Genomic DNA, 23,368 nt, shown 5'->3' with positions numbered 1-23,368 from the left:
AACTCCAATACTTTGGCCACCTGATGCAAAGAGCTGACTCATTTAAAAAGACCATGATGCTGGGAAAGATTGAGGGCAGGAGAAGAAGGGGACAACAGAGGATGAGATGGTTGGATGGCATCACCGACTCAATGGACATGGGTTTGGGTAAACTCCGGGAGTTGGTGATGGACAGGGAGGCCTGGCATGCTGCAGTTCATGGGGTCACAAAGAGTCAGACACGACTGAGCTACTGAACTGAAGTTTTATCTGACTCTATGTTTTAGAAGCAGAATTTTAAAATTCATGACAGACCTCAGTTCATGTAGGAAAATAATATATTTGCTACTTAAAGAGAAAATGATGAATGATTCTTCTTATTTTCTTCCTGTCTGCTTACAGAAATCTCATCTGAATCATATATTCACACATATCTGTTTCCTGAGAAAGAGAGGGAATATAACATAATAGCTGAATACACTGTAATTTCTCATTATAATTACTTCTTTAAAAGGCTTTTTCCCAGGAAAACTGGTTTAGCATTTACTTTTGGGGTTCACTTTTGCATAAATCACATAATGTCTAATTTGGTATTTTAGAATAAATTGATTAGCAAGTTATTTTAATAATTGTAAATATTGAGGTTAGTAAAAGAAAAACTCCCAGGTTCAGATAGGCTGACAAGCATCCAAAATAATAATGTAGGATTTATTCCTTAAAGTTTATCATGTAATAAACAGAAAGTAAAATATGGTTCATATATTCACATCTATTCTATCTTAAACCTCCATAATCACAAGGTTGTTTTAGTCAAATACTGGGAATATCTAGAGCCATCAGAGGCATGTTTTCAGAAGTTACAGGTAAATCACCATAGCTTCTTTCCATTATGTCACATTAAATTCTGCTGCTGCTGCTGCTGCTTTGTCACTTCAGTCGTGTCCGACTCTGTGCGACCCCATAGATGGCAGTCCATCAGGCTCTACCATCCCTCGGATTCTCCAGGCAAGAACACTGGAGTGGGTTGCCAGTTCCTTCTCCAATGCTTGAAAGTGAAAAGTCAAAGTGAAGTCGCTCAGTCATGTCCGACTCTTAGCGACCCCATGGAATGCAGCCTACCAGGCTCTTAAATTCTAGTTCATTCCATATTTTCATGCTCCACTTGGCGACAGATGTACATCAGTGTGACTGACATTCACATGGAAGTAATGTCATGTCCCAGTAAAATGCTCCTCTCAACCCCCACATACTGATTCCATGAGAATAAGACCCCATACACAATAAATCATCATACCCACCTAAATAAGTTTTGATTACAGTTGACCAAAAAGAAATCCCAATACTTTCTTCCTAATAAAACCTTTTTGTCCAAAAAGAAAAATACACTGCAATTTTAGAGTAGAACAAAGTTTTTACAGTCTATTTGTTAAGTGAAGAAGGTTAGTGGGAGAAGACAGACCACACTCATTTAACTGAATTATCTGTTGTAAGTAAACTCTGCTGCTAGGTAAAGAGAGTATAGTTTGTGGAATTTCACTAAAAAAAAAAAAGAAAAAGTTCCAAATCTTTATATAGAATATCAGGCTTGCATAATTCTTAAGCAATACCACGTGCTTTCATTCATAATGCGAAGAATAAATTTGAACTGCATTTTCAGTGTATTATACTAAAACTAGGGATTTCCAGATGGTGCTAATGGTAAAGAACCTGCCTATCAACGCAGGAGATGTAAGAGAGGTGAGTTTGATCCCTGGGTTGGGAAGATCACCTGGAGGAGGATACAGCAACCTACTCCAGTATTCTTGCCTGGAGAATTCCTGGAGCCGGATGGGCTACAGTCCATAGTGTCTCAAAGAGTCGGACATGACTGAAGCAACCTAGCACGCACTCACATGTCTAAACCTGGATAATTTAAATTCCTTTATTTATTAAACAGGCACTTGATTTAGACTCTTGAGAGGCCCTTGGACTGCAAGGAGATCCAACCAGTCCATTCTGAAGGAGATCAGCCCTGGGATTTCTTTGGAAGGAATGATGCTAAAGCTGAAACTCCAGTACTTTGGCCACCTCATGCGAAGAGTTGACTCATTGGAAAAGACTCTGATGCTGAGAGGATTGGGGGCAGGAGGAGAAGGGGACGACAGAGGATAAGATGGCTGGATGGCATCACTGACTCGATGGACGTGAGTCTGAGTGAACTCCGGGAGTTGGTGATGGACAGGGACGCCTGGCATGCTGTGATTCAAGGGGTCGCAAACAGTCGGATACGACTGAGCAACTGAACTGAACTGAACTGATTTAAGGCAGCACATTGGACATCAGAGAAGATGTAACAATGAATCAGAAGATAGGACCTCTGTCCTCAAAAAGGTTACGTAGTTCTAAGGAAGAGTATATGGGTGTGTGCGCCTAACAATGTGAGACTGTGTGTAAAATGATGTGATAGGGGACTAATACCCTTGGACATTCAGAAGAGAAGTAAAACTTTTAAAAGAGAGGAACAGGGAAGGTTACATAGACAGGATGGGGTTAGAATTCAACTACCATTGAAGGTACACCTGCACGTTCCTGAGAAGAAATAGACTTGAGCAACATAGAGAGCACTGTACATCCTGAGCCCAAATTAGCTACATAACCTGAATAACATTTAAGGCACTGCATAGAGACTGATTATGAAGACAACTTCAGGTCAGATTCTGAAGGCCTTGAACAGCAAGTGAAGGAATTCAAATTTCATTCAACAGACAGAGGAGAGCCGTGGAAGCTTTTTGAGCTGGAGAGTATGTTCATCAAAGTTGTACTTTGGGGGAATAAGTTTAGGTGGCTAACAATGGCAGGAGAAGAGACAGCAGAGCAGGCATACCTGATCAGGTTCCTGCACTGATCCAGCTGAGAGGGCAGGAACAGCAAGGGAGTGATGGACATGGGAGACAGTGCAGAAGCAGAACAAACAAGATTTGAAGACTGGAAGTGGGAAGCGAGGGAAAGGGAAGAATCAATGATGACTCACATTTTAAGCCTGGGTGACTGAGGAAATGGAAGTCAAGAGGAAAATCTGAGTTGAGAGGGAAGGATGAGGAAATTAGTTTGAATTCATATCCAGATGGCAGTCAGAAATACAGGGCTAAGGAGTTAGTTCAGAATTAATAGATTATAGATTTAATAGATAATAGGAAATATATTTTAACCTACATGAGAGGAAAAGTTGAAGCTATTTAACTTCAAAGTTTGAGTTTATAAACTCAACAAATATAACACAGACCATGTTAGACCTCCAACATAAATAATTGAATATTTGTTTATATCCAAAAAACTACCCGTAGTATTGGTATTTTGTACCATTGGTAAGATGCAACACTCGATCAAAAAAAAAAAAAAAAAAAAAAAAAACCCTGACAATATACAAGTAGCTGGGAGGGGAAGTTTGTATACCGAAACTAACAAAACCACAATGATACACAGCATTCCACGAATTCATTCCTCGGAACAAATATTCACCACTGATATTTGGAAGCTAAAATACTGAGCAAATCTACTCAAATTATTTGTAGCCCTTCAAACTAATTTCTCTTTTCTTCTGAAATCAACACTGCTTTCTGGATAACCATAACTACCATAACTAATAATGGCATTAGTTATTAAAAATAATGTATTTTGTAAAAGTACTAATCCCAACAATGATCTGATAGAAATATTAATAAATATGTTCTTATGTTAGCACGCTCTTAATTGACCCGTCTGTGACTTTCAGGGATACCTCCTTATCCTACTATATTTTGAACTGTATTACCTTTATATTGAGGTGTTTAGTAAAGATTATTTTCAGCGTATTCTCCAAGCCTCACCTGGTTTGAGTTTCTCTGGAGGGCTGAGTTTCACATGTTGGTCTTCAGATGAAAGGCTCACACTGATCCCATACAGTGGATCATCCAAGAAAGAGGGCCTTTTCAGTCTCCCAATGCCCAGAGTCTTAGACATAAAGTAGTCTTCTGCATCACTAATAATCTTGTCCTCAGAAAACTGAAGGCATTTCACATTCTCTGCTTCAAGGAGAAGAGCTGGTGACATGTGATGCCCAGTCAAGGCTTTGGTGAGAAAGTAGCCTCTGGATGTTGCACATTCTACATTCTTGGGCACATTTACGTCCTCCACTTCAGTGCTTCTAACCTTTGTTTTTGACCTGTTTAATGACTCAGAGAGACTAGATCCAGAAAGTTGGGGGAACTCAGGTATCATATCCTCAATGTCTTTCTCTTCTCTTTCTGGAGACAGTCTAACTGTGGATTTTTGTTTGAAGGAGCATTCATCCAGAAGACACCTTAACTGTTCCTCAGAGAGAAGTGATGTTGAATCTAACTGATGAGACAAACCAAAAGTTTTCAGTCAGTTGAATGAGTAAACACATTTATCTTTGGTAAGCTTTCAGTAATACAATATAAATGCAAGTAACAGAAAATCCTTTACACAAAACACCCAAATAGTACAATCATTCATTTTAAGCCATTCAGAATTGCAGGGGAAATGTACAACACGCCTAGAGAAGAAGCTTAGAATCAATCACACATACTAAAAGCCAGAAAAGTCCCATGACACTGATGGAAACAAATTACTGCACCAACCTAACCACGAACACTCCACATATAGTTATAACCTTGGGCTGAAATGAAGATATTAGAAAACCCCTTCAATTTTTTAAGTCTTGGGGCATCAAGCAGGGTAGTAAGTAACCACTTCTTTTGATAGAAAGCAAGAAATTCTGCCACAATATCTAGTTGGTGTTTCTCTGTTTCCTCCATTTCTGGGTATGAACCCTATCACCACCCAATTCCTTAACTCAGGCAAACAGGGTGGATCAACCTGCCCCTGGGGATTCACCACTCCTATGTCTGTCTACAGCTTTCAGTGGACAATACTATGGAAGACAGAAAAGGAAGGGAGAGGGGGTGATGCATCCTGAGATGTGCAGTGGCTTCAGTGCTACAGGTCTAGACAGAGGCCAGGGGCATTCCAACAGCAGAGCACTCTGGCAGGAGGATTTGGCCATTTAATCTCTGTTTGTAAACATTATCAGGATTGATCGTTTCAAACAAGATATTAAATATTTTAAAACATTTTTTTTCTCTTCCAGTAATGTTCTCAGGAAACAAAATTAATTAAACAAAATTATAGAGCTATGTGTTCTACAAGAATTCAACTGAACAGCATGCCACCTGAATTGCAACAATGACTGGAAAGGAACATGATTGAAATATATTGAAAGACACTGAAAAAAATTCTCCTTCTTTAAAGAATTAGCACTGTACCTGACTTAATAATAGATTATCTGCTGCTGCTGCTGCTAAGTCGCTTCAGTCGTGTCCGACTCTGTGCAACCCCATAGACGGCAGCCCACCAGGCTCCCCCGTCCCTGGGATTCTCCAGGCAAGAACACTGGAGTGGGTTGCCATTTCCTTCTCCAATGCATGAAAGTGAAAAGTGAAAGTGAAGTCGCTCAGTCATGTCCGACTCTTAGCAACCCCATGGACTGCAGCCTACCAGGCTCCTCTGTCCATGGGAGTCTCCAGGCAAGAGTACTAGAGTGGGGTGCCATTGCCTTCTCCGAGTAGATTATCTAGGATAACATTAATCTTCCTTTACAGGGGAGTGAATTATCTGACAATAAGAAGTCCCCATAAGAAAACCTAATCATGACTTGTAATGACCTTAACTTTTACTTCAATAAAGTAAAACAATGTTATTGGTCTAATCTGTAGTACACAGTAAGAATTAACCAAATATTCTGCATTTACAAAGAACTGGTGGGAAGCTATCATGGAACTAGTATAGTTAATTCCCTATAACTGTGTAACGCCTCTAATGTAGCTAACAAAAAGTAGCATGTAAAAAGAACTTCATATCATGCTTTTAAAATATATCATATGTTTTAAAATTATATTTAACTTCCACATATTAAAAACCAAGTTTCATACTGGCAAGTACCATTAAGAGTTTGAAAGTAACAAGAAATTATCTGGGAATATATTCTTAATAATCATCTGGGATTCAAAATTCAGGTAATTCACCTTGAGGTTAATGTGCATGACAAAAAAAAATAGTTGTAGCTTTTCTAAAGAAAAAAAAAGAGTTGTAGCATATATTAGCAAATCCTACTTTTAATCACTAGACATTTCAGGTATCCAGATGTAGTACTTTATCCATTACTAGCAGCATTTCCTTCACCCAATTATGTGAAGCTAGATAGCTAGAAAATGAAAGCAGTCCTTATATGGTACCAGATAACTAAAATACACCTTCAAAAACTGCTTATATAAAATTCCTTGCAATGCATAAACAATTCACTAGGATTTAGAAATGGTCCACTGATTGTTATCCTCAGCAAACATCAAACCAAAGGCTTAACATATGAAATTTCCAGACCTTAGAATAAAATCAGTCCATCCAGGAGCAAGAGGGTGAAGGAATATGGAAGGAGGTCTCTGGGAGGAAATAAAAGAGGGGGCTGTGGAAAATTGGTAGATTATCTGATATGTTTGACCATGTCCCCAAATAATATTGATAGGATAAATGCTTAGAAGTTCCAAAGATTTATTTAGCTAGATACACATAAAATTAAGTCAAAGGAAAAATAATTGTGAACTCTGAAAAAACAAGAAGCTATACGAAAAGAAAGGAAAGGTATTTTTTCAGAGATGTTACAGAAAAATAAGCAAAGAAAATAATATAATTATTAACTCTACAACAAACAAAAAAAGTTGTACAAGAAAGAATACTATAGAATACTACTTAGAAGCACTGAAATTGGAGCTGTGATCAAAAATCTCCCAAAAAACAAAAGCTTAGGACCAGATGGCTTCACAGGAGAATTCTAAAACATTTAGAGAAGAGCTAAAACCTCTCCTTCTAAAGCTGTTTCAAAAAACTGCAGAGGAAGAAACACTTCAAACTCATTCTATGAGGCCACCATTACCCTGATACCAAAACCAGACAAAGACAACACACAAAAAGAAAACTACAGCCCAATATCACTGATGAACATAGATGCAAAAATCCTCAACAAAATTTTAGCAAACAGAATTCAGCAACACATCAAAAAGCTCATACACCATGATCAAGTTGGGTTTATTCCAGGAATGCAAGGATTCTTCAATCTACACAAATCAATCAATGTGATACACTACCTTAACAAATCGAAAGATTAAAAACCATATGATAATCTCAGTAGATGCAGAAAAAGCCTTTGACAAAATTCAGCACCCATTTATGATCAAAACTCTTCAAAAAATGGGCATAGAAGGAACCTACCTCAACATAGTAAAGGCCATATATGATAAGGCTACAGCAAACATTATTCTCAATGGTGAAAAACTGAAAGCATTCCCCCTAAGATCAGGAACAAGACAAGGGTGTCCACTTTCACCACTATTATTCAACATAGTTCTGGAAGTCCTAGCTACAGCAATCAGAGAAGAAAAAGAAAGAAAAGGAATCCAGATCAGAAAAGAAGAAGTAAAGCTCTCACTGTTTGCAGATGACATGATACTGTACATAGAAAACCCTAAAGAAAGTATCAGAAAATTACTAGAGCTAATCAGTGAATTTAGCAAAGTTGCAGGATACAAAGTCAATAGATGGAAATCACTTGCATTTCTATATAGTAACAATGAAAAATCAGGAAGAGAAATTAAAGAATCAATCCCATTCAACAAAAAGAATTAAATATCTAGGAATAAATTTACCTAAGGAGACAAAAGAACTGTACACAGAAAATTATAAGACACTGTTGGAAGAAATCAAAGATGACATAAACGGAGAGATATTCCATGTTCCTGGGTAGGAAGAATCAATATTGTGAAAATGACTATACCACCAAATGTAATCTACAGATTCAATGAGATAGATCCCTATCCAATTACCAATGACATTTTTCACAGAACTAGAACAAAAAATTTCACAATTCATATGGAAACACAAAAGACCCCAAATAGCCAAAGCAGTCTTGAGAATAAAGAATGGAGCTGGAGGAATCAACCTTCCTGACTTCAGATTATACTACAAAGCTACAGTCCTCAAGACACTATGGTATTGGCACAAAAACAGAAATATAGACCAATGGAATGAGATAGAAAGCCCAGAAATAAACCTATGCACCTATGGGTAGCTTATATTTGACAAAGGAGGCAAGAATATACAATGGGGCAAACACAGCCTCGTCAATAAATGGTGCTGGGAAAACTGGACAACTACACATGTAAAAGAATGAAATTAGAACACTTCCTAACACCATACACAAAGATAAACTCAAAATGGATTAAAGACCTAAATGCAAGACCAGAAACTATAAAACTCTTAGAGGAAGACACAGGCAGAACACTCAATGACATAAATCAAAGCAAGATCCTCTATGACCCACCTCCTAGAGTAAAGGAAATAAAAACAGAAGTAAACAAGTGGAACCTGATTAACTTAAAAGCTTTTGCACAGCAAAGGAAACTATAAGCAAGGTGAAAAGACAGCCCTCAGAATGGGAGAAAATAATAGCAAATGAAACAACTGACAAAGGATTAATTTCCAAAATATACAAGCAGCTCATGCAACTCAATGCCAGAAAAACAAACAACCCAATCAAAAAGTGGGAAAAAGACCTAAACAGACATTTCTGCAAAGAAGACATACAGATGGCTAACACATGAAATGATGCTCAACATCGCTCATTATTCAGTTCAGTTCAGTTCAGTCGCTCAGTCGTGTTCGACTCTTTGTGACCCCATGAATCGCAGCACGCCAGGCCTCCCTGTCCATCACCAACTCCCGGAGTTCACTCAGACTCACGTCCATTGAGTCAGTGATGCCATCCAGCCATCTCATCCTCTTTCATCCCCTTCTCCTCCTGCCCCCAATCCCTCATGCAAATCAAAACCACAATGAGATATCACCTTACACCAGTCAGAATGGCCATCATCAAAAAGTCTACAAACAATAAATGCTGGAGAGGGTGTGGAGAAAAGGGAATGCTCTTGCACTGTTGGTGGGAATGTAAATTGATAGAGCCACTATGGAAGATGGTATGGAGATTCCTTAAAAAACTAGGAATAAAACCACCATATGACCCAGCAATCCCACTCCTAGGCATATACCCTGAGGAAACCAAAATTGAAAAAGACACATGTATCCCATTGTTCACTGCAGCACTTTTTACAATAGCTAGAACATGGAAGCAACCCAGATGTCCATTGACAGATGAATGGATAAAGAAATCGTGGTACATATACACAATGGAATATAACTCAGCCATAAAAAGGAATGCATTTGAGTCAGTTCTAACAGGGTGGATGAACCTAGAACCTATTATACAGAGTGAAGTGAGTCAGAAACACAAATATCATATTCTAACGCACATATATGGAATCTAGAAAAATAGTACTGAAGAATTTATTTACAGGGCAGCAGTGGAGAAACAGACATAGAGAATATGGACATGGGGAGAGGGGAGGAGAGGGTGAGATGTATGGAAAGAGTAACATGGAAACTTACATTATCATATGTAAAATAGATAGCCAATGGGAATTTGCTGTATGGCTCAGGAAACTCAAACAGGGGCTCTGCATCAACAGAGAGGGGTGGGATGGGGAGGGAGATGGGAGGGAATTTCAAAAGGGAGGGAATATATGTATACCTGTGGCTGATTCATGTTGAGGTCTGACAGAAAACAGCAAAATTCTATAAAGCAATTATCCTTTAATAAAATATTTAAAATAAAATTAGAAATATTATACAAGGAAAAAAAGAGCTGGTTGGAATTTCATTTTAATATTTCAAATTATTATTTTTAAATTAATTTTATTTAAAATTTTTAATGGCACTTTTATTTTTGTTTTAAGTTACTTTAAATTTTCTCAAAGTAATAAAATGCTAAAGAAATAACTGTTTAAATGTTTAAGCAAATATGGTAGCTCCTTGTCCCATTTGTCCCCACTCTTTAGTTTTGTTTTTCAGAGTCAACCCCTTTTAATTCCTTAGAAGTTTTCCCCTGCCATTGACTTTATACTGTTTCTTAATAGTTTTCTTTCCTAACTGATCAGTTTTGTGTCAATACCTCACATTTCATATCAATCATACGATGCTACTGTATTATTACATCAATTATATGCTGACTTCTTTTAACAGTAGCCAAAGATTTAACTTTGTTACTTCAAATATCCCTTCTCTTTCCTACCATTTTTCCAAAATAGTCAAATCACAATTTTTGGTTACCCTGATCATCACTATTTATATTAAGACTTGTGTTTCCTATTAATATTCTGTTTTGATGATCTGTCTATTGGTGTGAGTGGGGTGTTAAAGTCTCCTACTATTATTGTGTTACTGTCAATTTCCCCTTTTATGTCTGTTGGTGTTTGTCTTATGTCAACCAGCTATATCTTTGGGTATCAGAAGCCTATCCAGATTTCAAGGAGCCTGAAATTTATATAATCTTGTAGCAGGGGAAAGGTACTTCTTTAAGAAAAATAATACAAAAATACAAATAGAAAATAGGTACAAGAGTGAGTTTCTTTTTCTTTAGAATGTGAAAAGATCACAGCAATTTAATGGAGGCTTGGAAAATCAAGTTCATCTCTTATGTTATCTCTTTAGATCATTTACCAAAAATGCTCATATAGAAATGTTTCCTGATTACAACCTAGCTTCCTCTCCCCACTCAAGGTTCATACAAGAGAGGGGCCCTGGAGCTTAAGCCTCACTGGGTCCATAGTACATCAACTCCTGAGTGCTCCAAGATAAAGCACAGAAATCTGGAGGAGGGCATGGCTACCCACTCCAGTATTCTTGCCTGGAGAATCCCATGGACAGAGAAGCTTGACAGGCTGCAGTCGACAGGGTTGCAAAGAGTTGGACATGACTGAAGTAACTAAGCACGTGCACATACAAATACACACACACACACAAATACACACACACACACAAATACACACAGAGAAATAAGCTCAACTACAATCACCCTGATCCTCTGGGAGAAGCAGTTTGATGGGAAAGAAAACCTAGAAGACTAGAACTTGGGCTTTAGTCCAAGCTTTCCCACCTTGTTCATGTCACTTAAGGACCCATTTCATGCAGCTATGAAATAGGGACCTGAAGAACTCTGCATTAACTTTCAGCTCCAAAAGTGCTTTTTGTGAATAACTACTCCAAAATTAAAAATAAATATGAGATGTTCAATTGTACCTCAGAATGTGACCTGTATAGAATTTATGAAGACAAAATATCACAAAAAAAAACTTTTATTTCTTGAATTTCTTCACAATACCAATCTTGAACTCAAAAAATAATGAAAAATTCTCTAGTCTCAAAACATTATAAGTAAAAGTGAACCAAGTATATTAAGCCTGCAGATTAAATTAAATTCATCACAGTGTTTCATAGTGGTAATTATATCAGACGCAACACAAACCATCACAAGCCATCTTTCTCATCTTTTGATTCTCTGCAGAACCTTGCCCACCTTGCAGAACCTAAGCTCAGTAAATCAGTATTGTGGGAATCAAATGAATTAAGGCTGCTGAGTGTTTTGAAATGGCTAAGTACTACATTAATATAAGTTATTTACAAATGCTGAATGGGACTAAACTGGGTCTTATAACAAATATCCCTGATGACCCTTGATAGTGCAGGGGCCATAATCCATATCCTTCACCCAGTTTGCTTTGAAACTCTGACCTAATGAGCTCCATTAGCTGAATGACTCACTGAGCAAGCACAGTCAAGTAACCATCTGTTCAAGTCCTCACCTCAAAGTATGCATCTTTCATGCCAGCTCTAATTTTCCAGTATTTCATAAACAAGTTATTTATTCACGCTATTCCTGTCCTTTATGAAATTCACCATAGAGCATTTCAGTCTTCATTTTTCCAGACCGGAGCCCAATCTATTTTCTCTCCTTCTATGAAAGCCCCTCTTTTCCCATCCTCATTTTAGTAACCTTTTTATGGATCTTCTTTCTTGTTTTAGTCAAAACAGACACACTCCAGAGTCAATGAGTAAATGTATTCGATGTTCTCATTAGAAAAAAAATACTATAGACCACTTGTGGTGTTAGTATCACGCATCTCACTGGTCTTGTTGGCACCCCAGGTGATGTCTTACAGAATAATAACCAGCATTCACTAAGCACCTACTTTGGGCCAATACTGCCCTATGCACCTTACATGTATCAATTCCTTAAATCTTCATAACAAATCTATGTAGATACTATTGCTATTCCCATTTTATAGATGAAGAACTAAAGCAATAAGAAATTAAGAAAACTGTCCTTGGGCATACAACTAGTAAGTGGTGGAACTTGAATCCAAGTAGTCTGGGTCCGCCTACATGTTTAACTACCAGGCTACACAGCCTCTCACTATAAATGAGTTCTCCCTCTACCATTCTCTACATGTCCTTTTCCAAACTGAGCTTCATTCTTCAGTCCATTCCCTCAGATATTAAAAACTCTTCCTGTAGATTATTTCACTTAACTTTGGACTCTATTACCCACACTAGCTTAGTATCTTGCCCAGATTTATACAGTGTCCTCTCCTTTAGTTCATTTCAGGGAGGAAAAAAAAAAGACAACCTCAGCTCCATTTCCAGGGTGCCCACTGTTTACACTTCTCCACCCATACAAACACCAGTTTGGTGTAGGAGCTAAATCTGATGGGGAGTGCAACTTGTAATTGCTGGAGAGGGATCACAGACTGTGGATTACCTCACCCTCATCCCTGCCTCCCATACTATGCTCTGTATCTGGATTTCCCCAGCCATAAAAATCTCTACTCATTTCACCCTGGATTTATTGACAAGGCAATCAAGATTACATCTCTGGTGCAGATAACCAGAAAGTCAAGCATTATAAACTAGCAAAGGCAATTTTGTCCTTTGATGTAAGCTTATGTCTGATGTGGATTTTCCTGCCCACAATGTTAAGTTCCTGAAGACACACCCTATAAAGCCAATACAATTATCACAAACGAGAAAAGGGTGGAAAACCGGAACATCCTAAATGATTAACAGCAAGAGTATGGATGTAAACAGCTTTCAATGACATCAAGTTCTACTTTAAAAGAAGCAACTAGAAAACATTCCACCTTTTGCTTAATTACCAATATATAAGTTTACAACTCTTTGTTGCAGCCATTACTGGCAACACCTAAGTAGTGGTGTAATCAAAGGTTTTTAGCCACAAGGAACAGAAATCCTTATCTCAAAAACACAAGGTAGGGAATGATGAACTAATCCTTTAGCTTTTGCTTGCCTGGAAAACTCTTTATTCAGGCAGTAGAGGTGAGTATTGATGAAAGATCTAAGAAGTCATCTCATGGATGGTTTGCTGAAGTCATCAACAAGCAGGAAATGAACTATCAACAGGCCTCTTGGGGTCTGGAGCTGAGAAGCCCCCAGGAACCAAAGTCATCTTCTTCATCTTGTTCTCTTACTAAGTCCCTATGGTCTCAACTGCTTGTTCAATCCAACCTCCTCTCTCCAAATCAGCTTTCTCTGTTTATTAATGGTTTCTGCTCTCTCACAACCTCAGCTTGACCAGGTAGCATGAATTAACTCTTGTCTGCACTCGACATGATGTTGAGTCTAACACCCACCAATGACTGACCATGGTCTTTATGTCCATTAGCTCAAATTTTTAAGCAAGATAACTGAGTTGGTCATTGAGCAGGTGACAGACTGACCATGTCAGTTTCAAGTGTTCAACCACTTGTCCAATCACCTGTGGTGAGGGTCACATGGTATGAACTGGGCCATTCAAGTCCATGTTTTGGGGTAAGGGGTATTTCCCAAAGAAGAAGGCATGAGCAGAGAGGGATCTATTGATCATTGTGCAACTTTTGAAACTGCTATTAAGTACATAAACAATAGAAGGGACCTGACATTTAATAAAGTATAAAGGATTAAGAATCAAGGTGTTGCTGAACTTCACCAATCTCATTCAGTCTGAGCATTCATTGAATAGCTCACTGAGATATAAAAGCAGAATTACTTGTCAGAAAATAATCACTTGGGATAGAATAGTAAGACTTATAGTTGGACTACAGAACAGCATTTGCAAGTTGACATACCACCAATCTGTTCATACAGGCTCAATAGAGTCATATCACTAGTTGAGGCTCTTAAGAGTAAAGTCTAAAAAAATGGTGAGGGTAAGTGATTAGTATTCTGTTTAATGTCTGCATCAACCAGGATGCAGTGCCAAGGATTCATAGAAGGAATGAACTTATTCGTCACCCCATTCCAGTACTCTTGCCTGGAAAATCCCATGGACGGAGGAGCCTGGTAGGCTGCAGTCCATGGGGTCGCGAAGAGTCAGACATGACTGAGTGACTTCCCTTTCCTTTCCCCTTAGCTCCTTTCCTCTTTATCCTATTCCTCCCTCTTTCTCTCTTACACTGAGACTGCCCCAACTGCATAGAGGCAAGTCTGGCAGGTACAACACTCTTTAGGAGGTCACTAAGGTCCTGGGGGCCAAGCAAGATCTGGCATATTTTCACCCAGAATACTCAGAAGTTGTCCGGCCAGAGGAGAATCTGAACTCTAGTTAAAAGGAAAGCAAAGGTCATTGCCAGAGAAACTATGTAAAACATTAGGAATGAGGGCTGAGGCAAGGTTGTAAACAGGAAAATGAGTCAGCCCTCAGGTCAGAAGCCGGAGAATCTGTGGACAGAATAACACAGAGTGTGAAACAGGTCAAGACAAGTGGTTCCGAAGTGAGTTCATGAATGTTGCAGTGGTGTTGGAAGCCTGATTTGATGCAAGGCCTGCATGTCAAAGTAACTATTTAGCACAGGACACTGCCCTTGCCCAGGCCACCTATCTTCCCCAAATGGCTGGGCGAGGCAGGGCCTGGGAGGGTTTGCCTGATGTGTTTGCTCAATGAAAGGCTGCTGTGCCCCTGAGCCCTCAGTGATGGTTTTTTCCCAGCCTCGGTACCAGAGCTGCTCTCCATGAAATCAGGCTTTCTGTTTCTAAGAGGATGAGAAGGGTGGGATGCCAGCAGAATCCCAGTGTATAAAGGAAGGGTGGGCATGGATGGGAGGAGCTAGAACCAAGGTATGGGATTCTCCATTCCTCCAATTTGAAAAGGGGCCAGGAACTGAGCTTTAGTTGGGGACATAGTCAGAAGGGTGCAGATGGAGAACTAGATTGACTTCACAACTTTGGTTCATAAAACAATGATGGGGAAAGGGAGCTCTCATCTTTCCATTCTGGGGGAAAACTATCATTTTAGGATTGTCAGCAGCTGCTATTTTCTAGGATAGAAACAGTAGATCCACTTCAATCAGGTTCCCTTTGCACTGAGCAAGACATTGGAATGGCCCCTCTTTAACACATCTGTCACTTTCTTTGCAGAAACAAGGCTTGGGATACAACTCTACAGCTGGAAAAAGCCTGGCACTCCTGCCCTACATTTTCCCAGCAAAACAAAGCTTAACCAGGACGTTGTTGGCAATGAGGTGGACAAGCCTGCACACAATGCATTTTTTTCTGGTCACAGGGGGCTGGACCACCCACCCACCCCCTACTCCCTGGAGAAATAAATCCTGCATGTCACTTTTAAAACAACCATGTCTCACTGCTAGGCAAGATTGCTGATTTATTGCACAGTAACAGTTGTGAAAATCATTTGCATGGTTTTCTCTACTCTCAGTTTGAAGTTTATCTTTACTATGTAGAGATAAGTTGGGTCAGAGGAGGTCATGATGGGGTCAGAAGTCAGGACGGCCACTACCTACTTAAATGCTTAAATGTGGGCCAGAGTCCAGATCAAGCCTCACCCTTTTGTCAGAGGTCAGCTGGGACTTGAGTCAAGTTAGAGAAATTTGGTATCATCAAAATAGATAACCAATAAGGACCTACTATATAGCACAGGGAACTCTGCTCAATACTCTGTAATAACCTAAATGGAAAAAGAATAGATGCATGCATAACTGAATTACTTTGATGAAACCTGTACATGTGAAACTAACATTGTTAATCAACTCTGCTGCTGCTAAGTCGCTTCAGTCGTGTCCGACTCTGTGCGACCCATAGACGGCAGCCCACCAGGCTTCCCCATCCCTGGGATTCTCCAGGCAAGAACACTGGAGTGGGTTGCCATTTCCTTCTCCAATGCATGAAAGTGAAAAGTGAAAGTGAAGTTGCTCAGTCGTGTCTGACTCTTAGCCATCCCATGGACTGCAGCCTACCAGACTCCTCCGTCCATGGATTTTCCAGGCAAGAGTACTGGAGTAGGGTGCCATAACTCCAAAAAAAAAAGAAAAAAAAGCCCAAAAAACAAGAACCTAAAGAACTTCTGTATGCCCACAGGGCTGCCTCCCTAAAACTTTAAATACGTCTCTTGACATCATCTAAACTTCCCATTAAGGAGAAGGTGATCTCAGAACCCTGTCTCTGGGATCTTCAACATGCACTCTCTAGGCTAGCCTGCAGGCAGAAGTGCTGTGGTCAGTACAGGACCATCCCCACCAAGCGCTCCTATAAGGTCAGGGGGGTATATCCAACAGGTGTTGAGGAGGATAACTGACCACCACTCACGCCCAGCCCACAAGACCACAAAGGAGGCTATCTCTAGGGGTGTTGAAACAAAGTGGAGATACAGCACCTCACACGGCTTGTCAATGGGTTGAACAAAGCCTACAGGCTCTGACCAAGAGGACTTTTGCTTTCCAGAGAGAGCGGCCATCAATGCCACATTCATCAGCTGCTCCGAGAACAGCTCTTCTGCCTTTTGCTGTGAAGGATCTTATTATGGCAGTATTATCTAGACAGCCCCAAGCAAAGAGAACACTCAGTTGGACCCCACTGGTCACCAAGCAGGACCCTATGCAGCCTTCCCAGACAGCCTTCCCTCCCCCATGTCCTCTGCAGCTCTTTTGTCTGTAGAAAAACTTTAGTCAAAGATTAAATTTAATCAGAGAAGTGGAAAAACAAAATGCAAAGGCAAAAGAAAACAGTCAAACAGGACCAAACAGTTTAGCCATTAAACAAAGTCAAGGATCTTTAGTTCCTCCTCGAGCACTTCATATAATATTCTGAGCCACGTCGTTAGTGCATGTGCTGACGCCCTCACCAGGTAGAAGACGTGAACTGTACTTTGCCACAAGCAAAGATCTCAGACTGACTGTAATCAGAAGATTGATGATGGTGACTTCCTATTACCTCCCCTCCAACCAGTCAGAAGAAGGTCCACGAGCGGATCACATACCCCTCAAAGCCCCTCCCTCACTCTGCCTTTAAAAAACCTTTCCCTGAAAGTCTGTGGGGAGTTCAGGTCTTCTAAGCACAAGTTGCCCTGGACTGTTTGCTTGGTGCCCTAGAGCAAACACTTTCCCTTCACCACAACCTGCTGTCAGTCAGTTGGCTTAACTGTGCCCCAGAGAGCAGACTCAAGTTTGGTTCCATAACACAACCCACATACGTGACATCCCTCAGAGAGATGCCCCAACCCTGGGAACTGGAAAGGAAAACTATTTCCTTGAATATACAAGAAGTTTCCTAGCAGCACGGACAAGCCCAGGGACCAAGTTGCACTGGCATTAAAATGCTCCAGTATGACTGTATTCAGTTTATCCATCACTGGGAGCTGTGCACCTGCCTGAAGCAGGGCAGAGCGGATCTAACAAGGCTTGTGCTGCCCCCACAGCTACATATTTAGGCATGCTATTGATGCCACTGCCACACCCCTCCTGTCACCCTCAGGCACACCCCTCTAGCCACTCATCCAAGGCTGTCCTCTTGAGGCTGAGTTGTGACTTGCTAATAACGTGGGAGATGCTCAGCTGGCCACATCCACACTTGTGCAAATTAGTTGGCCCTTAGAGTAGATTTTGACCAAGAGTGGAGAACCAGTGAATAAAATCCTTTCCCTTCCTTCCTCTGGGAGGACTGCCCTACTGTGTAGCCCCCGTATGGATCCCCTCTGAAGACATCCCTCAAGATGAAACAATCAACTATACTTGCTGTGGCCAGCTTTACTGCCCCCACCCACTTCCGCTTTTCTGGTGCTACTATAGTCAATTAAGTGACAGCTTGTAAATTTCAGGCTCTGCTCCTCCAGACTGAGACAGTCACAATAAGCCACAGCTTCCAAGTCTGGGCAGGGCTCTGCAAGTGGCAGCTGGAGCTGCGCAGGATCAGCCTGGGAGCAGTGGGGCAGCAGCTCTGCCCCAATCTCTACAAACTGGTCAGAGGCTTGCAAGGCAGAGCTGGCTGGGCACAGACATTGCCGAACTATGGCCAGCACTGTCAAGGTCACAGGAGGCAAAGTAATGCTTTGGGATCCTTGGGGTTTATGGCTTAAAGCTGGTTCCTACTGCCACAGTTCAGCACTGCCTGAGGGATCAGCTCAAAGGAGAAAAGCCCTTGGAGTCCTGGGAGGACATTTGCCCAGGGCAGTCAGAGATAGCGAAGCTGGAGGGAGAATACGAACTGGAGCCAAGGCAAGATAGCTGAGGTTTGAGTGTCAAGATAAACAGAAAATGACCAACACAAGCTGTAAAAGTGGCCATGGAATGGTGTTCTGTACAAAGTCACATTCACTGCCAAGACAGGGGAGGTCTGCCTTCATTCTGGGTGGGAAGAGTTCAAGACCAGGCTTGAAAGAGAGTTAAGCAGGAGCAAACCCTTTCTTGTCAGCAGTTACTGATGGATCAACACAAAGTGCTGGACAAGTTGTGCAAATACGTGGCATTTGTCCTCTTCTTAAATGCATCTCCAGCATCCTTTCTCCGTGTTGTTGTCCCACAGCTGTTGACATTCCATTTGGTAAAGTGCCCCCAAGTGCAGTGTTCTTAGGCTGCATGCTATCTTTCTGCTTGGGGGAGGGGGGTGGGGATGGGGGGAAGTAACAGAAATCCCCAGGAGGAGAAAAAACACCTTTAACAGCAAGAGTAGGAGCCTGAGGCTGCCGTTTCTGAGTTTAAACCCCAGATCTCTCATTCCCAGTTGTTCCATTTCATATTGGGCAGAGTACTCGATTTCTCAAAGCCTCACATGTCTAAACTGTAAAAGTCAAACCCTAACTCACTGACTCCTAACATCTGGTCGTGAGGAGTACTAACAACCAATAATAGGCAATGAGAATGAGACACAGGTGTGAGGCTGCTGGCACTGTGCCTGACGCAAAGCAGGACGGATTTCAATCAATGTCGGAACACCGGGAGAAACACTAGACTTGACTTGAAAAGCAGGGGCTAGATGACCCACTTCTGAAGTTGCCTCCTGAAATCTGCACATCCCAACTTCCAGCGGCCCCTACCCACTGAGAGTCTGTCTGGAGTACCAGAGTAGAGCTTTTCAGATTGTGTCACGGTAGTTTGCAAAGAGTGAACTGTCCTCTACTGACTTCATATGGGGCTATGGCAATCATCAGATGCCAGGAGAGGACACACTCGAGCAAGAGGTTGAAAGTGAATCTCCATCACCCCTGCCAAAGCTGACACTTCAAGAAGATGCTCTAAAGTCTTCAGTACCAGAAAGCACCGCAGTAACCAAAAAGGACCAGAGAGGGGATGGTTTCATGACACTTATATCAGTGCTCAAAATAATCAATGTCAGGACAAAAGATGACTTTTGTGAAGTACAGGAATGTAGGTGAAATGGGCTTTTTCCTGCAGAGGACATGTTTCCCTCTCACCAATGTCCCCTCCTTGCTCTGCTCCCTGCCCTAGGGCATCTGGAGACCCCATGGCTGTCTCCTCAGCCCTCTCCCCTGAGCACATGCTTCTCAAAAAGTACATCAATTCCAAACCTTTTTAAATGTCTCACTGCCCTCCCATCAAAACTTACCTGTGCTGAGATGTTTCCTCATATCTCCCCCTCAGACAAAGCAATCTAGGTCTACGGATAATCTTCGCAAGGAGCAAGTTCTTCAAATAGAATGACTTAGTCCGAAGGGGCAATTCTAAGAATGGGAATCCAGGCCCCTCAACTGCACAATACCAGATATTTGGGAGATCCCAGTGTTAGCAGCCTCAAAGAAGTCACACAGTGAGGCCTAGTCTAGCTATGAAGCGGTCAGTCCTGTCTAATCTCATCAGATCTGATTTTCCTCTTATGTGTTAAGTCTAGGGCCAGAGAGTTAACTCCATGTTTAACTTGATAATCAAGGAGAGTTTTTTTCTGGTCACAAATGGGTGGCCTGTAGCTTTTCCCAGGGTTTCAACAGTGCTCCTCAAGCTTTACCCTGTCTAGACATGTATCTGAAACATCTAATTACCCCATACATTCTGCATGGCACACAAAGCCCGACATCATTACATAAACATGAAGCTCCCTATTAATATTGCTGCTCAGTGAACTGTCCTTTTGCATTTGCCAATCTGAAAGTGAAGTCATGCTACCACTGAGACTTAGGATAACGTGCTGGGAACAATAACTGCTAAGTTTTGCTATGACCCAAATTGTGGGAGCTAAATTCTCCAGAAAGTAAACAAAAAAATCCATGTAGTAAACTGGATCCAAATTCATAAGAATCTAAACTGATTGATGCATATTCTCTCTTAAATGATGAGTTTAATTGTCCCTTCTACACAGAGCAAGAAGCCATATTAAAGGGATAACTCTTTCCACCTCTCCAGCCATCGAGTCCTACATTAGGCAGGTAACCGTTCCAGCCCTGGTCATTAGTTAGTGGCACTAGGGTTGGGGTGTGGAGTTGGGGTATGGACAGAGTTTATATGAAGTCAAAGACTACCACTGGTATGTACCAAGAATGCTGACATAATTATTCCATTCCATTCTCCCAAATACCCAATGAGGGAACTGGGAAATCATTCTTCACATTGAACAGATAAGGAAATTAAGGCTCAGAGAAATTAAGTATCTTGGTCCAAGGTCCAGATGTAATAAAAAATGAAGTCAGAATATAAACCCAGAAATTTTCATAATCTTACTGGGCTTCCCTTGTGGCTCAGCTGGTAAAGAATCCGCCTGCCATGCAGGAGACCTGGGTTCGATCCCTGGGTTGGGAAGATCCCCTGGAGAAGGGAAAGGCTACCCACTCCAGTATTCTGGCCTGGAGAATTCCATGGACTGTATAGTCCATGGGGTCGCAAGGAGTCTGACATTACTGAGTGACTTTCACTGTCTTCACACAGATGCTCAGAAGAGTTGGTTAAGCTCCATTTTCCAGGGGAAGCACTCTGGCAGTAGTATGGCACCACATGTCCCCTCCACACTCTACATCTGAAAACATTATACAACAAAACAGCCTAGTAGAGCCCCTTCCCCTTCACAAACCTGAAACACAAGTATGATCAAGAACCTCCTTCCAGTGTCTGGCAGTTGCTCCCTTCTTCCCCCAAACCTGCAGTGCCAGGTTATATCAGCACAGCACCCCCTGCATCTGCCCTTCCTGATAGATGTTAAGTTTCTCAAGACTGGGACTAGATTCTTCCCATCTCTGTGTTCCCACATCTGTGGCACAAAACAGACACACGGCAAAGTTTTATAGGTTACCTGAGACCTTCTCTGGGTGCTCCTTCACCTTCCACAGTAGCACTCACTCTAAACTAAACTCAGTGGCTTAGCCTGTCCCCCCAGGCCTTTCTCACCCCTGTGTCCTGCTCCCTCTGGACCCTGCTCACTCCACTTGACTTTGGAAGGTAAGGGTTTAATGGATTAATGAAACTTCACTTAACTATTTGAGAAGACCAGATAACAAAGCTTTAACTCCTAAAGAATCCCCAACATTTCAGATGTCGCCAACAGCAGACAGGCAGACAAATTAGCTGAAGGGAGAAGATACTTCTGGTATTCTCTATATCACCCATCACAGGCAATGACTCCCCCCATCTATGGATGCCCCCTCATCCCTGCCATCTCCATACCCACTGACCAAGGAAAAATGTTTCAGATTCACAAAAATTTTCAAGTGCAATAAAAAGCCTATATTTCGGGCCTATCACTATGATATTCACTACATGTTTGACATAGAGGTTTAATTTGGTCTGCCATGAAAATAGAACTGAATAATAATCACAGTCTTTAATTGTGGTTAGGTTTAATTATGGAAATCTGCTCATGTATTTATATAGAAAGCCTCACACACACAGCAGAAAACCATTTCTTTTCATAAGTATTTATAGGAAAAGAGCCTTCTAAAAAGGTTGTTTATTAGGAAGTAAATACTTCATATAAACAAGGCAAAATAGGGTCCCCACTTTACACAGGATATATTTTCTAATCATGTCATGTTAACATTCTCTCTTTTGATTTCCAGGGGTGAGCAAGGATTAGCTACAGCCCCAGCTCCAGGTGGGGGTGCTGAGTCACTTATTTAGAATGAAATATGCAAGGTATCAAGACAAATAAGTACAATCCATGTTCAACATGGTGGTGTTGGAAACATCATCTAATTGAATGTGTTAAAATTATCTTCCTGAAAAAAATAGGGAAAAAAGGAATAAAAGCTTTAAATCTTTGTATTTTCTGATTTTATGATACAGAAAATACTGTCAAATCAGACAAAATAATGAACAGCCTTTATCTCCTTTTAATAAAATTTCAAATTAATGTTTTAACTTCAGGTATGTGTGGTAAAAACACAAGTTCCCCTAAAGCAGCTAATAATTAATTTTAGGGTGACAGGCTAAATACAAAATGCATTTGGAAAAAAATGGAAACAAAGGGAAGTTTCACTAGAAAAATGGTCCTGAAGAATTTATTTACAGGGCAGCAATGGAGAAACAGACATAGAGAATAGACTTATAGACATGGGGAGAGAGGAGGAGAGAGTAAGATGTATGAAAAGAGTAACATGGAAACTTACATTACCATATGTAAAATAGATAGCCAATGGGAATTTGCTGTTTGGCTCAGGAAACTCAAACAGGGACTCTGTATCAACCTAGAGGGGTGGGATGGGGAGGGAGATGGGAGGGAGGTTCAAAAGGGAGGAGATATATGTATACCTGTGGCTGATTCATTTTGAGGTTTGACAGAAAACAACAAAGTTCTGTAAAGCAATTATCCTTCAATTAAAAAAATAAAAAAAAATTTTTAAGTAAATTTTTTTTAAAAAAGGGAAGTATATTCAAATAAGCACTTCCGTTTGTTGGATGTAAATTCTCTTACCATAATTATCATTTTTTAATGTCCAAAATTTTTCCCACATAGACCATCCTTATAAAATGCCAAAACTATTAACTTAATAAGTCCAGTTTTTTAATTATTAAAATGCATTTTTATCTGAATTCACTAGTTAATTTTTCATGACTAACTTGTTAAAATTAATTTCGTATTTATAAATTATAACTCTATCAACCTATAGTATAATTATCATGTCGTAACTAACATACCATATTCAAATTAATAATATATAACTATAAAGCCAGTGGAAATGAAAATC

General features: G+C 40.6%; 1 protein-coding gene across 2 annotated transcripts in view; it reads right to left on the bottom strand.

The window, feature by feature from the left end:
• Window positions 1-23,368, bottom strand: part of FSIP1 (fibrous sheath interacting protein 1) — a 217,394-nt gene that overhangs the window by 23,177 nt on the left and 170,849 nt on the right. For both annotated transcript variants that reach the window (XM_025295937.3, XM_006073019.4), the window contains one exon: window positions 3,825-4,335. In XM_025295937.3, the coding sequence (XP_025151722.3) occupies window positions 3,825-4,335 (511 nt within the window). The remainder of the gene's footprint in view (window positions 1-3,824; window positions 4,336-23,368) is intronic.

Source organism: Bubalus bubalis, chromosome 11 (genome assembly GCF_019923935.1).
Source record: "Bubalus bubalis isolate 160015118507 breed Murrah chromosome 11, NDDB_SH_1, whole genome shotgun sequence".
In the NCBI taxonomy this organism is placed as follows: Eukaryota; Metazoa; Chordata; class Mammalia; order Artiodactyla; family Bovidae; genus Bubalus; species Bubalus bubalis.
This window is presented reverse-complemented; position numbering and strand designations above follow the sequence as displayed.